This window comes from Girardinichthys multiradiatus, chromosome 2 (assembly GCF_021462225.1).
Source record: "Girardinichthys multiradiatus isolate DD_20200921_A chromosome 2, DD_fGirMul_XY1, whole genome shotgun sequence".
Lineage (NCBI taxonomy): Eukaryota > Metazoa > Chordata > Actinopteri > Cyprinodontiformes > Goodeidae > Girardinichthys > Girardinichthys multiradiatus.
Genome location: NC_061795.1, coordinates 25,821,093 through 25,838,559, shown reverse-complemented (window position 1 = coordinate 25,838,559; position 17,467 = coordinate 25,821,093). Strand labels below are relative to the sequence as shown.

General features: G+C 40.2%; 1 protein-coding gene across 1 annotated transcript; it reads right to left on the bottom strand.

Annotated features, from left to right (window-relative positions):
- Nucleotides 1-3,455: 3,455 nt before the first annotated feature.
- fbxl22 (F-box and leucine-rich repeat protein 22) lies at nt 3,456-12,946 on the bottom strand. The gene is made up of 2 exons (XM_047384592.1): nt 12,470-12,946; nt 3,456-4,243 (listed from the first exon to the last, which is right to left on the bottom strand). The coding sequence occupies exons 1-2, from the start codon at nt 12,805-12,807 to the stop codon at nt 3,895-3,897; spliced, it is 687 nt and encodes a 228-aa protein (XP_047240548.1). The 5' UTR covers nt 12,808-12,946; the 3' UTR covers nt 3,456-3,894.
- Nucleotides 12,947-17,467: the final 4,521 nt, after the last annotated feature.

Sequence of the window (17,467 nt, the reverse complement as noted above, 5' to 3'; positions counted from 1 at the left end):
TTTGCAGAAATTGTAAGGTTTATTTGGCAGAAGTATAAAACACTGTGTTGTAAATGCAAATGAACATCATCTCCACAGGGAAAGAGACATTCCCCAAACCTTTAGCTGAAACACCCCTCAGGACATTCAAATAAATCTCTTGTCTAGATCAGTGCCTTGAAAATAAAACTTTTCTTCTTGATTAAACTATCAGGTATAAAACTGTTGGAGTAATATTTAGTCAATCACACAGAAATGTGAACATATAATTTCCAGCTGACTCAGCTCATAACAGACCAAACCTGCTTCTTTATTAGGCCTTCCAGCATTTTACAGAGATTTGGTTACTGTTATTTTGGTGAGTGTTTATATTTTACTAACTCTCTTATGAACAATATTTCATACAGCAAAAAAAAAAAAAAAAAAAGGCAACACAAGAAAATGTAAATAAGAAAAGGCAAATAATCAACATATATTAAAATAGTAGAAACTACTAACTTCCCTGGTAAGGTTGGACATATTAATTTAAACAACAAGAGTGGGTTCTTCAGTTGATATAAACAGAATGGTTTTAAACCCAAACCTCTGGATTGTTATATTGATGTCATATCTTTCTGGATTGCTTTCAGGAAGAGGTCGGGTCCTCGTCACCTATGATACGTTTTTATTTTGGAATTTGGATTTTTTTAAATTTCAAGTCAGAAATATCAACTGCAATGCCCTCTGTGAATAGGCCAGGGATTTCTCTCTAATCACGACCTCAAGATTTAATATGGCTGCCCAGTGTAGAAAACTTAGCATCAGCTGCACTAGGCAAGGCAAGTTTATTGGTATCTCACATTTCAGCAACAAGTCAAATCAAAGTGCTTTACATAATGAAAATAGTACATTGCAGTTGCATGATAAAGGAAAGTAAAGAAATGTTGTACTACAGGCTGAAATGAATGATTTTCAGTTAACAGTTTAAACAGAACAATCAAAACAACTCTAAATAAATGGGTTTTTAACCTTGATTTAAAAGAACTCAAGGATTCAGCATTTTTGCAGTTTTCTCGAGTTTTGTTCCAGATTACTGGAGCATAAGAACTGAATGCTGCTTCTCCGTGTTTGGTTCTGATTCTGGGGAAGTAGAGTTGACTTGAACCAGAAGACCTGAGTGGTCTGGAAGGTTGATACTACAGCAATAATGTAGCTTTAAATGTATTTTGGTGTAAGATCATTTACTAATGCACCTTTCTTGAACTTTAGGTGGGTTGCAACTCATGCAAATGTGTTGCTGTATTGTTATTAGCTTGTGTTGCTAGCAGAACAATTAACAGAAAAATCCAACTGGTTTTCTGACTTGCAACTGGAACCATATGGACCTGGGTGTGTCATCATTCCCAAATCCAACTTCTAAGGTAAATAGAATATGGCATTAATTTAGGATTCATAGTAACCCAAATGACTCAGAAATCACATCTGGCGGCTGCATCAACAACAACAACACAAAATAACTTGTAACTCTCAGGCAATAAGTCTGTGACATATTTAAAATCATCTACAAACACCACACCTTTGTGTAAATCCTTGATTGTGTCTTGTTGTTGCTTGTCTAACACTCAGTACTATCTTTGTGTTGGAGTGCTGCAGGCATCCGAATGTGCCTCGTGGTGGAAATCAGAAGTCCTAACTGTCTATTCTGGTAAACACTAATTTAAGGGAGATAGATAGATAGATAGATAGATAGATAGATAGATAGATAGATAGATAGATAGATAGATAGATAGATAGATAGATAGATAGATAGATAGATAGATAGATAGATAGATAGATAGATAGATAGATAGATAGATAGATAGATAGATAGATAGATAGATAGATAGATAGATAGATAGATAGATAGATAGATAGATAGATAGATAGATAGATAGATAGATAGATAGATAGATAGATAGATAGATAGATAGATAGATAGATAGATAGATAGATAGATAGATAGATATTAACATGTTAACAGGTTCAATGTACTCTAATGGCCTCCACAGTCAAAAGATCTCAATCTAATAGAGCAAATCTGCAACAATTGCATGATGTTAAGATATCAGCATGGACCAAAATCTATGAGGAAGGTTTCTGCACCTTTAATCCATAACAGATAAAATAACTATTGAACGTATCAAATATTTCTTATGGTTCTATTGACAGAAAATTTGCATCAGAGATCAGCAACAACCCAAATAATCCACACATGCAAAGAAATTTAAGCAAATTTGTCTGCAACTGTGGTAAACAATTGGAATGACAAATGAAATAAGCTTAGAACCCACTTTTTGAAATGCAATACTTTGTGGAAAAGCCTTTCTTGGTAAGGACAACTTCAAAAGGTCTCTTGTATGGTGAAACTAGTCACATGGTGAATAATAAAGTATTTTGAATTGAGCTGAATACATAGCTCATTTGTGATTTTGACTCATTTTACTACACAGTATATCTTCTAATCTTAAAAGTTCAGGGGGTGCAAGGACATCCAAAGAGTTCAGCTTTGGCCTAATCACACCAGATTATATTTTTCTAGTATTTCGCTTGCTTTAAAAAAGCTTCAAAATGCATTTTATTCAGCAGGGGATTCTTGCACTGTGAGTCTGCAGAGAGCCATTGTGATTAAGTGTATTACATATTGTTCTAATAGGATAAAATTCCACCTGCTATTTCCGGGTCTTTCTGAGGTTCTCTGCATTAAAACTCTTCTTATTATTGTTTTGACTCCTTTGTCAGAAATATTACCAGGGGCACATGGCAGCAGCAATGCTTTCTAAATACTAACAGATTTCTGATGTTTTTGCACATCTTTTTCTTCATATGTTTAATTCTCATCCTGTGCCGTTCCAGTTTTTCACCAATATCTACATTCTTGGGCTAACTTACTTTGATTTGTTTGTATTTGTGGCTCACTTAGGTTGTTGACATTTGGTGTGAATGGTACCATTAGAAATATTTAAACTGACAAAATGATTGATGTGTTTGATACTCATTTTACCTTCTGTATGCCATGAAGAATTAAGGTAGTTATTAAGGCAAACCCAGCTTCAACATGCCACTAGCAAGATGTACCTAATAAAGTGACTGGTGAGTGTATATGTTATTTTAAGAGCCATTATTTTCAGTAAACAGATCTTTGCCCAACACATATACAAGGATTGTACCATAGAGAGAGATACAACTGTGGTAAAGGTGACACCCTGCATGCTCCTCCTCCATACAGCTTTAGAGAGACTGAGGTAGAACTGGGTTTCTAGAAAAATCTTGTCCATCAACAGCCCTTCAAGAGTTACTTATACATTAGTGTTTTTGGATTTGCTGTGCTGATACCTTTACTTTAGTAGATAATAAATTTACAATTGAACAGGTTGGTTGGCAACATAATTTCCCAGGAATCTTTCTGGAAGTCACTGCTACCAATAAATATATTGCAAAAAAAATGGTCTGACGCATACTTCCTCATGAAATGGCAAATTTTAATTTAGCATATTATCAGTATTAGTATTTTTGTGCATAGAAAACAAGGATGATAAAATCTGTTTGTCACTGAAAGGCAAGGGCAATTGTGAGCTTTTATTGAATAACCTTTTTCTTAATTCTGGTGTTTGTCTTAACAAAGCTGTCTAGGTCCTGATAGAGTGATCATACAAATGTAAGAGTGGAATCATTAACAGAGGTAAACAACAAATCAGTTGCTCAATCATCCAGTGTGAGTTTAAGAATCAGACCTAAAATATAAATGAGGTTCAGCGGATCTTTGTAAGAAATAAAATCTATAAAATCAAATATATGATGTACAAAACGTTATCAAAATGTAAAAGCAATTTATGAAAAATACCAACAAATACATAATCATCACTGTCAAGTCCTCATATAAAGGTGTCTGAGATTCCTTCAGGAGTACTGCAGGAATTTCTGCAGAGCTTTCCCGAGTGGTTCCTTCTCTTCAGGCTTGATATCAGGAATCATATCAGCACTCCTCTCTGCACTCAACTGGATGATCGGTCTCATCTCCTTACAGCTTTGCAGCCCCGTCTGAGTGATGTTCCTGCAGAAATCCACTCTTACCTCCTCCAGGTTGTCCCCGTGCTCGGCTATAGCCTGCAGGCTGCGGTCTGTGATGCGGACGCAGTTTTCAAGGCGGAGGCTGCGCAGCTTTTTGCAGCACTGCAGCACAGAGACCACCTCCTGGTCGGTTATGTGTGCACAGCCAGACAGTGTCAGAGTGAGAAGGTTAGGACACCTGCAGCACAAACAGCAGTCAAAGTCTTGTTTTCACTCACTTAAGTGTGCTGGGTCAGTTCCTAGACATTACATATAACACTGTAAGGAGAGATGGATCCTTCTGCAGCAAGTCAAGTCGTACACATATAATGCTATCAGGTTGGTGTGCTTTTTCCAGATGAATACTGCTAAGGTCCAAACTAGTCTCAGGAAACATAGGTAGATGTAAACGGAGAAAAAGAAACATGATCTGGGTAATGATTGAAGAGTTTAATCCTCACATCGATCCATTCTTTCTGTATGCTGTGGCCCACTGAGGCTTTTTGTGTCTCCACTCTAATTCTCTTATAGTATTTAATAAATAATACAGTAGTTACTAATACTCCAGTACTGTTTCGTACATGATACAAAGCTACATGATGTTTTTCTTTAAGACAAAGGGGAGCTTTTCTGCTCTTCCTTCAAAAAACACTTTGAAAAATGAGTATCATGGGAGTGCAGCCCACTTGCAGGCCATCTTCGCAGAGGATGCAGGCAGACACTCGGATCAGGGGTGTCATTCATGTTCGCTGATGCAGATTACATAAAGACTTACATAATCTTACTGCTTTCCCTACATGTGAGCCAAACATATTCCAGCATTGCAAGTGCGCTGCCCCAGTAACCTCTGAAAACACAGCTCAGTCATGTGCCCGGATGGCCGCTCCGTTGGAAGACCTTTATCACTTTATCAGCTGACGATATTGCACCATATTGACAGTAAAACATGACGAGGATGTGTAGTAAAAGCTGATAGTAGCGTTCAGAGTTTCATTTGTTTTTTTATGACAATGTGGTTTAGCAAAGATTACAAACTACCCGGGGATTTATAACAGAAATTATAATTACATTATACATTTTTGTTATATAACCCACTTTCTTACAACACTCACAGTTAGTGTGGATTAGTTTCTGTCCTACCAAACGTTTTTCTGCATACAACTTTTTATTTTCTCACACAGATTTACCTGTGCCATACAAAAGTATTCACAACCCTTGAATGTTTTGAGAAATTTCATGGTTTTTATTCTTTTTGTGTTGGGGTACATGACTGGGAAGTAGAAAGAAAGGGATTAATTTTCAAAAATTTCAAAAAACTGTGGCCATGCATTTTTTAGTGCAGCTTTACTCTGATACCCATTATCCAGTGCAACTAACAGCTTTGAGAAGTCAGAAACAGCATCCTAAAGACAAGAAAGATAAAAGCATTTCACAAGACAAGGGATAAAGTTGCAGAGAGGTTGAAAGCAGGGTTAGTTCAATAAAACAATATCCCAAGCTTTAAACATTTTACAGGTACTGTTGAATCCATCATCTAAAAAAAAGAAACAACCTAGCAAAACTACAAAACTTACAAAAAGACACGGTCATCTGCCTATATTGACAAGCCGGACAAGAACACCATTAATCATAGAAGCAGCCAAGAGGCCCACAGTAACTCTGGAGGAGGTGCAGAGACCAACCGCTCAGATGGGTGAATCTGTGGACAGCACGATTTTTAGTTATGTACTTTACAAGTCTGGCCTTTATTAAACCATAAAACGAAAGCCACGGTTGAAAAAAATGCCATGAGAAATCCCATTTGCAGTTTGCGACACATGGACACAACATGAGGAAGACGTTTTTGACCTACATAAGAACACTATGCGTGGTAGAGCAATGACATTGCACTTCACGAAGAGAAAAAAACATTTCTCTAGATGTGTGTGAATCCTATTCCCTTCACGTCCAAAATATGCTCTTCTTTCTGTCTGTGATATTAAATCTTAATTGATTACAATGTAGTGGCGGTAATTTATCAAAATATAAAAAGTTGAAGGGCAATGAATACTTTTGCAAGGCCTAATGTGACACATAACCTTAGGCACATCAGTGAGCTCTTTTCCTTTTTTAACTTTTCTGTTTCTTCACTGTTCTCTTCAGGGTTGTGAGTAGATGCTAATTTCAGTAATTGCATCACAATTACATTATTAGAAGAAGGTCCTGGGTTTAAATCCTGAGTTCAAATCCCATCCTAGGGTCTTTCTGCATATGCATAGAGCATGCATATTCTCCCCGTGCTTGCATGGGTTCTCTCTGGGTACTCCTTCCCACAGTCCAAAAACATGACTTTTAGGATAACTGGTCCCTCTAAAATGTGCCTAGGTGTGAGCGTGTGTGCCTTATGGTGTGTCTCTGTGTTGCCCTGTGATGGACTGGTGACTTGTTCAGGGTGTACCCTGTCTTTCACTGAGTAATAACGGAAGGTAGGCACCTGTGGCCCTGCAAGGATAAACGGGTATAAACAATAGATGGATGGGACAGCAACCCATCTGTGTGAATATAATTACATTCTTATTGTTTTCCGATTTCAGATTCCACATTTCAGCTTAGCTTTTGTTTTAAAAAAAATAATGATAAGTGAGAATGTTATCTACACTTTAAATCCCAAAAAATAACCTTTTTTCCCACTTATCAAACACCAATAGTGTCAGCAACATTTTCATCATTCAGTTTATGTTTTAGACATGATGCAGTCCTAATTAAACCAAAACAGCTCAGTGAGCTGTCTGGTTCCTGTTGAACACTAACAGAACACCAACATGTATTTATGTCTGTAATGAGCTGCTTGCTTAGCTAAAAGCTGTTTTGTCTGTTCGAGTTATCCCATGAGCCAGTCTAAGAAACTAAGACGAACATTTATGACTAATCATTATCAGTTTTTTGAATGAAAGGCTTCTCTAACAGAATTTTGGGAATTTGCAGCCTTTCAGACTTAGGTGGAAAATATGTGAAGCTAAAACTTTGTCTATACTGGCAGCAGAAAGTATTATTAAAATAGAAGCACAGAATGTACTTTATCAGATTTTGTAAAAGTAAGCATCAATTTAGCTTAATGGTGCAGATCAAAGCTTGGAAAGATCCAACTAATGTACAACTGCAAAGGCCGAGGCGAAACTTCAAACACCACCCACAGTGAATATTACTTTGTGTGATGCACCAAGCATGTTTCCTCATGTTGTGTAATTAATACAGTGACCTCAAGATAATAAGAAAAAAGTTCCTGATAAATTATTTCCTATAAACATCTGTTCAAATGAAGCATTAGATTTTAAAACAACAATATAAAGGAGCCTTTAGACATGCTGGTCCTTATTGGTTTTCCCAGGAAGATAAAGATAGACAAAAACGTGCCGTCAGAGTTGAGGAGGCAGGCAGAGACAGACGCACATGTTCGTTCCTCAAACAGCAACAAAGAGCCAATTGTAGGCTCCACCTGCCAGCATAAATCTCCAGTTTGCAGCTGACTGGGAGTGTCTGTGGCCAAATAACTCTTTTATCACTCCCACAGCTCTTGCGTGCACCCTCCCACTTTGTCACGTGCACCCGTTTCCTCTCCCTTTTCAGACTGTTAGGAGGGTTTATCAGCATGCAGAGAGTATACGCCTGAAAGGCACTGAAATACAAGCCCCCAGAAAAAGAAGGTGGTTCCAGTTTTGAGTCGTATCACAGTTCTCGTGTCGTGCTTCTCGAATTTCACAATGCAGGATGTGCAGCCTCCTCTCCCCCTTCTGTCCTGGCCTGCCACAGTGGCTGAGCTCCCCTTACATCAGCAGTTATCACTGGCTGCCTTGAAGAAATTATCCAGGGACCTCATGACGCCTCTGTGGACTGATTCCTGCATGGGGCCGGCCACACACACAAAGCCAAGAGCCAAAAGAGCTAAGTTTCAATGACCTATCACATACAAGTTTCACGTCACTCAGTAAATACAGTTAGACATGTTCCAACAGTTGTGTTTGGTTATATAATTAGTTTCATGTCTTACAGATGTTGTTTTTGGTTTGTTTCAACAGACAGCTCTGGATACAGCATCTGTTTCTAGTGATTTTTTTTTTCCTGGCACCTTCAGTTAAACATGGGGGTTTGACTAAAATCTGTGTTCACAGTTTTGAGCTCAGTAGACCTCAAAACCTCCTAAAAGTGTCATTAACATGACCTGTGCTTTGTTTACGTCAGAAGCCAAGCAACGAGGCCAGCTTTAGAGGCTGCTGCCAGGTCAACAGGTGGTACTCGGCGCTTGAGTTCCTACACAGAATGTAGATCTGAAAAGTTGTAGTTACGTTGAACAAGACTGCCTATTTTTAATTGTGCTTCAAGAGTTAATGTCCCCTCCCTGGGCTGCCATCTTACCATGGTGGAGGGGTTTGAGTGTCCCAATGATCCTAGGAATTATGTTGTCTGGGGCTTTATGCCCCTGGTAGGGTCATCCAAGGCAAACAGGTCCTAGGTAAGGGATCAGACAAAGCGCAGCCGACAGACCCCTCATGATGATTGCCACAAATAGAAACAGTGTTCCCTCGCCCGGACGCGGGTCACCGGGGCCCCCCTCTGGAGCCAGGCCTGGGGGTGGGGCATGCTGGCGCGCGTCTGGTGGCGAGGCTTTTAGCCATGGAGCCCGGCCGGGCACAGCAGGAAGAGGAAACATAGGTCCCTCTTCTGATGGGCTCACCCCCCATGGGAGGGGCCAAAGGGGTCGGGTACAATGTATTATGGGTGGCGGCTGAAGGCGGAGACCTTGGCGGTCTGATTCTCGGCTGCAGAAGCTGGCTTTTGGGACGTGGAATGTCACCTCTTTGGTGGGGAAGGAGCCTGAGTTGGTGTGCGAGCTAGAGAGGTTTCAGCTAGAAATAGTTGGGCTGACCTCAACGCACGGCTCTGGTTCTGGAACCAGTCTCCCTGAGAGGGGTTGGACACTCTTCCACTCTAGAGGTGACCCTGGTGGGAGGCACAGAGCTGGGGTAGGCATACTTGTTGCCCCGCATCTCAGCGCCTCTACGTTGGGGTTCACCCCGGTGAACGACAGAGTAGCCTCCCTCCACCTATGGGTGGGGGGATGGGTTTAGACTGTTGCATGTGCTTATGCACCAAACAGCAGTTCAGACTACCCACCCTTTTTGGAGTCCTTGGAGGGTGTTGGAGAGTGTCCGTCCAGGGGTCACCCTTGTTCTGTTGGGGGACCTTAACGCTCATTGACAGTGAGACCTGGAGGGGTGTGGTTGGGAGGAAGGGCCCTCCCGTTCTGAACCCAAGTGATGTTTTGTTCTTGGACTTCTGTGCTCATCATGGATAAGGGTGTCCATATGTGCTCTTGGCACTATGACACCATAGTTCACAGTTCAATGACCGACTTTGTTGTCGTGTCATCTGATCTGCAGCCACATGTGTTGGACACTCGGGTGAAGAGGGGAGCGGAGCTTTCCAATGACCACTACCTGGTGGCGAGCTGGCTCAGATGTTGGGGGAGGATGCTGGTCAGACCTGGCAGACCCAAACAAATCCTGAGGGTCATGGGAGGGTCATGGGAGTTCGCCCAACCAGTCTACATGTGCTTTGTGGACTTGGAGAAGGCGTTCGACCGTGTCCCTCTGTGAATCTTGTGGGGGGTACTCCGGGAGTATAGGGTACCAGGCCCTTTGATACGGGCTGTTGGGTACAACCGGTGTCAGAGCTTGGTCCGTATTGCCGGCAGTCGGAATCGTTTCCGGTGAGGGTTGGACTCTGCCAAGGTTGCCCTTTGTCAGCGATTCTGTTCATAACTTTTATGGACAGAATTTCTAGGCGCAGCCAAGGCGTTGAGGGGATCCGTTTTGGTGGTCGTAGGATTGCGTATCTGCTTTTTGCGGATGATGTGGTCCTATTGGCTTTATCAGCTCGTGATCTACAGCTCTCACTGGAGCAGTTTGCAGCCGAGTGTGAAGTGGCCAGGATGAGAAGCAGTGCCTCCGAGTTCGAGGCCATGGTCTTGGGTAGAGTGCCTTCTCTGAGTCGGGGGGGAGATCCTGCCCGGAGGACGACCCAGGACTCACTGGAGGGACTATGTTTCTCGGCTGGCTGGCTGGCTGGCTGGATGGATGGATGGATGGATGGATGGATGGATGGATGGATGGATGGATTTATGAGCAGCAGATTTAAAATCTCTCAAAAATCAAAATGTTACCTTTTTCTTTATTTGATACCTTTTATTGAAACTTTGTGTAGCTGAAAACCTTTAAGTCCATGGCAGCTTCTGTTTAGTCCAATGTTGCCCAAGATTCTGTTCTAGAACCTCTTCTATTTATCAACTTGAACCTGGTCAACGTTTCTATTTCTTGAACTCAATTTCCTTAAACTGAACAGTGGCGAAATTTAAATTCTCCTGTTTGGTTCCAAATCCATCTTAGTCAAACCTCATAGATTTTCCTCACTACAGATAGCTTTTCTGTTTGTACATCCCCTCAAGTTAATTGTCATGGTTTCATCCTTGACACCACACTGTTATTCCATCTTCACAGCAATAATTTCACTTAGTCAGCATATTTAAATCTGTTTTGTTCAACACCTCTGTCTGTACATCACCCCCTAAAGTGCTGTCATTCTTGTCCTCACCTTGGTCACATCCCTTAATGATTTTTGCATTTAGCTTCATTTCAGTTTCCCTCAGAAAACCACCAAAACATTTAGTTGAGAACTCGGCTTTTAGAAACCCTTCCACCAAATAGATCACTCCTGTCTTGCAGCAGCTCCTCTGGCTCCCGGTCAAATATCCTTTTCCTCACATTCAAGGACAACCACAAGCCTGCTCCTACCTCAGTGAATTGCTGCTGACTCACATCCCGTCCAGCTTCTCTCAGATCTTCCTCTTCCATCCACCTTTCTGTGCCCCCACCCTACCTTTCTACCATGCAGGTCCAGAGCATTCAGTCGCTCTCTTCTTTCTGAGATTTGCATCACTAACCTCCGCTTTTCAAATCCTGTCTACCATCAAAACTGCATACTCTCTTTTGTTAATTGGTTCTGGCTGCACCCTTCTCCAACCTAAACAAATTTTTACTGGCATTATTTTCTTTTTTGACTTTTATTGTAAGGTAATATAATAATACCAGTATTGGGCAAGAACACATTTAAATGAACATGTCAGTGAGTGGCATTAACGTTTTGTAGAACTTTAAACCTTACCATGTTGTTTCTTACATAATGAACTTGAACTGAGTGCAGCTTTCTCTGGCATCATTAAATCGTGTTCTATATATAAGAGGAACAAAAGATCAAAACATAAAAAGTTTTAGGACCAACATTAGCTTTTTTATACAAAAATAGTGAGATTTAACCATAAAAGTAAGCGACAGGTGACTGCTGTTTTCTTGCATGCTTGAGAGAGTGTTTATCCGTACATAGAATCATTGAAGCTGCAGCTTAATGTTGTCAGTTCTTTGTTCACTGACCGTTTTAGAGTTAAGTATAGCTGAGTCAACAGGACATATTTCGTCTTTGATTTATGTGAGTAAAGATTCTGGCAGCTGACGAATTCAAACAGATTCAGGATTTTACCAAAGAGGAACACAAACATTTTAATGCTTTATAGTTGGCTGCTATTAAAATCATATACAATGGGCAACATATTGCTCAAAATTTCCCTATCGTTTTGTAAAACCTTTGGAATGTTCGAACACGTTAAAACACGTTTTATGTGAGAAAAATTAAAACATGAAAGAGATTTAAAAAAATTAAAAGGCTGGCAACGGAAGGGTTGGTGATGATTTTATTAATATACTAAATGACACAGGACGTCATCATCTATATATATTATGTACTTTATTACATAAAAATGATGAATAAGAACTTGTTCATGTTGATACTTCTAAATTGGATTAAGTCAGTTTCACAGAGTGAACTGAACTTTGAATTAGTTCTTGATCAGGGTGAACTGGCATAACGCTGATTATGATTTATTTATTCAGGATATAAAAGAACTGCCAAATGCACAAGTTGTATCTGTATTATATACAGAGGAGAAATGTTATGTTAACAGACAATTAATTTCTCGGGTTTAATAATTTCTGCTGCTTGTGTGTGTGCTGGATTCCTTTTTAATTTCTGCAAACTGATAAGTAAAATAGTAACCAGCCCCCTCCTCTCCGATTCTCTTGAGTCTGCTCTGAAACGCCTACTCTGTTCATCACTGCATGACCAAAGACAGAAGATGGAAAACTAAAATCCTTGGCTGATGTCAGAGAAATAACATTATACCCACATGTCAAGTGGAACCCCAAATCAAATTGTCCTTCAGTCCTCACACAATTTTGGACAGGGTCTGGACAGGAGCATAAAATATATTCTTCATCCCTGTTTCCTAGCTTATTGTGACTCTTTAAAAAGCAAAGAAGAAACACACACAAACACTCACATGTGGCACACATGGGCCAGGAAAGTGCTGACCAGACTCTCATGTTTGCTGCAGATGTCCTTCTGGAACGAGGTCTTCAACCAGTCCTCAATGTTGCACACCAGCTGGACTCTACTGGAGTACCAGCATATAGTTAAGTAACGCAGTGAGGGTCCCAGGACATAGTTGTCCCATCTAAGCTGACAAGGAGAGCTGAAGTGGAGTAGGTTCCAGAGGCAGGGGTCAAGGTAGACCTCGCGCAGCTGACGACAGGCAAGGGACAAATTTCTCCGACTGTCCTTGTCCAGGAATGAAAAAAGGTGGAGGAGACACTCACGGTTGAGCTGAGTGAGACGCATGGTGAACAGCCCAGAGATGTACAGAAAGGCCTTGTCCCTGGGGCAGAGGCAGACCTGCTGTTAGGGTGCAACAATGAACTCACTGCCTGTATTGTGTGGCCTAGATACATGATGCCCCCTCAGGCGCACGCTGAAGGGCCAGCACATATAAGGCTGTGAGGAGACAGCTATTTTAGGAAAGACAACTGCGATACGTTCAAAGATGGAAGTGTTAGAGCAGTGTGCTCCCTTCCCATCTGTCATGGCTCTCAACAGGCAGCAAGCCCTGGACTGGGCCAGATGTTTACACTGTTCTGGCCTACTTCACAGAAACTTCAGGGTTACACACAGACACCCATGTAAAAGGCACAACTCCAACACTGTGAAAACATTTCTTTACAAATTATTCCGTCCAATTTAAAATATTTTGACATGAGCTGAGTTAAAGCCTTTATCCTCCAATTAATCTTTGTTGTATCATTTCTTCTTCTTTTCATGCTAAATAAAAGTGCAGTTTCACACTGGAAGGCTGCATGAATGAAGAGAAAACAGGGCCAAGCAATAAGTCATTTTACTTAAAGACCAACTGATAACTTCAAGCCAAAATGCAGACTTATAAAATATGAAAACAAGAGAGCATAGAATTCAGGGAGGGCAGATGTGTGCTGATCTTTGTAAACAAGACAACAAGAAAACATTTTCCAGCCTAAATTGGCCATATCTACAGTCAAAGAAAAAATGTATACAGGAAATGTTACCAACAAGGCTGGACACCAACCCCTAGTTTACCTTTCCAAGACACACAATACACTGCTCAAAAAAATAAAGGGAACACTTAAACAACACAATATATCTCCAAGTAAATCAAACTTCTGTGAAATCAAACTGTCCACTTAGGAAGCAACACTGATTGAGAATCAATTTCACATCCTGTTGTTCAAATGGAATAGACAACAGGGGGAAATCTTTGGCGATTAGCAAGACACACTCAATAAAGGAGTGGTTCTGCAGGTGGGGACCACAGACCACTTCTCAGTACCTATGCTTTCTGGCTGATGTTTTGGTCACTTTTGAATGTTGGTGGTGCTTTCACACTCATGGTAGCATGAGACGGACTCTACAACCCACACAAGTGGCTCAGGTAGTGCAGCTCATCCAGGATGGCACATCAATGCGAGCTGTGGCAAGAAGGTTTGCTGTGTCTGTCAGCGTAGTGTCCAGAGCCTGGAGGCTCTACCAGGAGACAGGCCAGTACACCAAGAGACGTGGAGGAGGCCATAGGAGGGCAACAGCCCAGCAGCAGGACCGCTACCTCCGCCTTTGTGCAAGGAGGAACAGGTGGAGCACTGCCAGAGCTCGCCAGAGGTAACCTGACTGCCATTAGGTACCGAGATGAGATCCTCAGACCCCTTGTGAGGCCATATGCTGGTGCGGTTGGCCCTGGGTTCCTCCTAATGCAGGACGATGCTAGACCTCATGTGGCTGGAGTGTGTCAGCAGTTCCTGCAAGATGAAGACATTGAAGCTATGGACTGACCCGCCCGTTCCCCAGACCTGAATCTGATTGAGCACATCTGGGACATCATGTCTCGCTCCATCCACCAACATCAAGTTGCACCACAGACTGTCCAGGAGCTGACGGATGCTTTAGTCAAGGTCTGGGAGGAGATCCCTCAGGAGACCATCTGCCGTCTCATCAGGAGCATGCCCAGGTGTTGTAGGGAGGTCATACAGACACATGGAGGTCACACACAATACTGAGCCTCATTTTGACTTGTTTTAAGGACATTACTTTAAAGTTGGATCAGCCTGTAGTGTGTTTTTCCACTTTAATTTTGTGTGTGACTCCAAATCCAGGCCTCCATTGGTTAATAAATTAGATTTCCGTTGATGATTTTTGTGTGATTTTGTTGTCAGCACATTCAACTTTGTACAGAACAAAGTATTCAATGAGAATATTTCATTCATTCAGATCTAGGTTGTGTTATTTGAGCGTTCCCTTCATTTTTTTGAGCAGTGTATATAATGCTGTGCTGTTTAACTTCAACTAAAAAAACAAACCTTAAAGGACTTATGCTGATGGTGTTGATGGGACACCACAGGTCAATTAAAAGGTAGTTTTACTGATCTATTCCAACTTAAAAACAGCCAAAATGTTTGAGTCTGCTAGTTTTTTTTTACTGAACTGTTAAATACAGTATATTATTGACAGGGTGATGAAACAATTTGTGAAATACAAAAATGTGACATGAAACGTAATATCTTGTTTTTGACCAGTCAGTCTTTTCTACATTTTAATGGTATTGGAGAAAAATCTCAGACTGAATTTAAATCACACCTCAGCCAGCTCTCCTTGGTTTTCAGTGATCTGTTTTTAGCGGATGACTCCATTATATTGCTTGTCTTTAAGGTTTTAGATTGTTCTTCTGCCTTAGATAATGTGAATCACGGTATCCTTATTTCATGTCTTTAGTCCTCTGAATTGATTAAACTTATTATTGCATTGTAGGAGTTATTCTTACTATTGTTTTTAGAAAAGAGTCTTCTTCTGTGTCTGCTTTCACCTGTGGGGTAAATCAGAAATTGGTTGAATGAGTCGATCTTTTTTCTTTTTATATGCTTTCTTTGGGATCTATTTTCAAAAAGCATGTTATCAATTTTTTACTGTTTTGGTGATGACCTTTAAATCTACTTGCCCATCCCATCAAACAGTCATTCCTTGCATGAATGTTTTAAAGTGGACAATCAGATCAGTCCAAGAGATTATTCCAGCTAAGGCTCCTCTGTAAAGTAAAGTTCTAGATTACATCGATGGACTTTAAAACCGTAATTCATGTTTGCACTAGAACTCACTTACATTGCTGTAACTCTGTTTGCTGTTCTATCCAGCCGCAGGTCCAAATCCATTGTGTTTCGACACCCAAAGATCAAAAGTAGAGGTGACCAAGCTTTCTCAGCAGTGTTGCCTAAACTGTGAACCACGACCGGCCACACAGACAATCATTTTAAAACTCTGGCTTTTCGTTCCAGTTAAACAGGATATTTTTTGCTTTTATTATGCTCATTGTTCTTTATTTATTTCATTTATTCATTTGTTCTATTCTTTCACTTTTCTTTATACGTAAGTGATTAGGCCCCTGGTAATTATTTGCATTGTGCATCACTTTGGTAAACTTCTGTTTTACATGTGCTAGAGAAACAAAAGCTCACTTTGTATTTAAACATAGAAATAACATACATATGATGATTTAGCCCAAATCAAAGTCACTTAATGGATTACTGTTGGCAAGCTGTGAAAACTTATTTTTCTCTGTCAATTTTGGATGCAGTTAAATGAGCGCTGTACAAACGTTTCGGCATGCCAGAAAAAATTCTCTAGTTTAAAATAACCACGGGTCCTAAAAATAATTGTTTTAATAATAAACAAGAAACGGTATAATAGTGAAGTCTCAAATTAGTCACTGCTCTCCACAAAACTGAAGCCTCAATATTTTAATGAAACAAACCAAAGTACTAAGATTATTATTTATTTATTATGTTTCTTTAAAAACTCTTGCTTTATTTAGCCACGTTTAATGAAAGCGTGTGCCCAAGTCTGCTTTTGAACAAGTCACTTGTTGTGTGATCATATTTACCATGACATTATAATTAAAGCATAAAATCATGGCTTTGTGTTTTACCTAACAGGAAGGTGTGATTTATCTGCATATTTTTGAAAGACCTCACATCAGTGACAATCCACACAAAAAACAAAAAGAAAGAAAATCCACCGTTTTTAAAAATTTGTCCATTTGCATCAACCACCTGTGCTGGCTGTACTGTACTTGAATTGTGGTTCTTGGGCTTCACAACATCATTTCTGAGGCTCAAGACTTGCGGAGATAACCATGTTACAAAAATTCAGGATTAAAAAAAAAAAAAAAACTGAAGTTATTTTGAAATTTCCCAAAGGTTACTCCAAACAATGCATAAATGTGTAGATTTAACATGATATAAAATAAATTATGTCAGTATCTATGTGCATTTATGGACTCCCAGGGTCATATTCTGGTTTTATGTGAGGGTAACTTTGCCTCATTCAGTGGTGCTGACGAGATTTTAATCTTATCTTTCCTCAAAGGTTAAACTTTATAGCAAAACACAATTGCTTTTCCATTTAACAAAATCTAAACCTACAGTAAGCTTGTTTCTATTGTTTGTTCAATCTAAAATTAAGCAACACTGCTGATAGTCCTGATGTAGTTCTGGGACATCGGATCCGGTATTTTCCGACCCAGATGAAAAAAAAAAAAGTTTTAAAAACCTTAAGACAAAATAAAAAACGTTTTTAAGATAAAAAAGATCAAATGAAAATACTGTATTTCCTGCAATAAGCTACCTAAATGTTCAACTTCTTGATTAAATTACCCTTATTGGACTCTTTTTTTCAGCAGTTATAGAGGTTACACAACATCATAATTACAGGAGTAAACAGCAGCAGCACTGGATGGTTTACACACTCTTCTGAGGCTGTCGTATTCAAGATAATTACAGATTCAAGATAAATAACTTCCTAGCTTCAAGCTGGACTGTTCAACATGTGAGTTAGAGTCACAAGAACATACAGTGCTACGTAGGACTTTGCCTAAGGCAACCTAGTAAACTGTGACTCAGTGTGTTTGCTCATTGGGGTGCAGAGGATG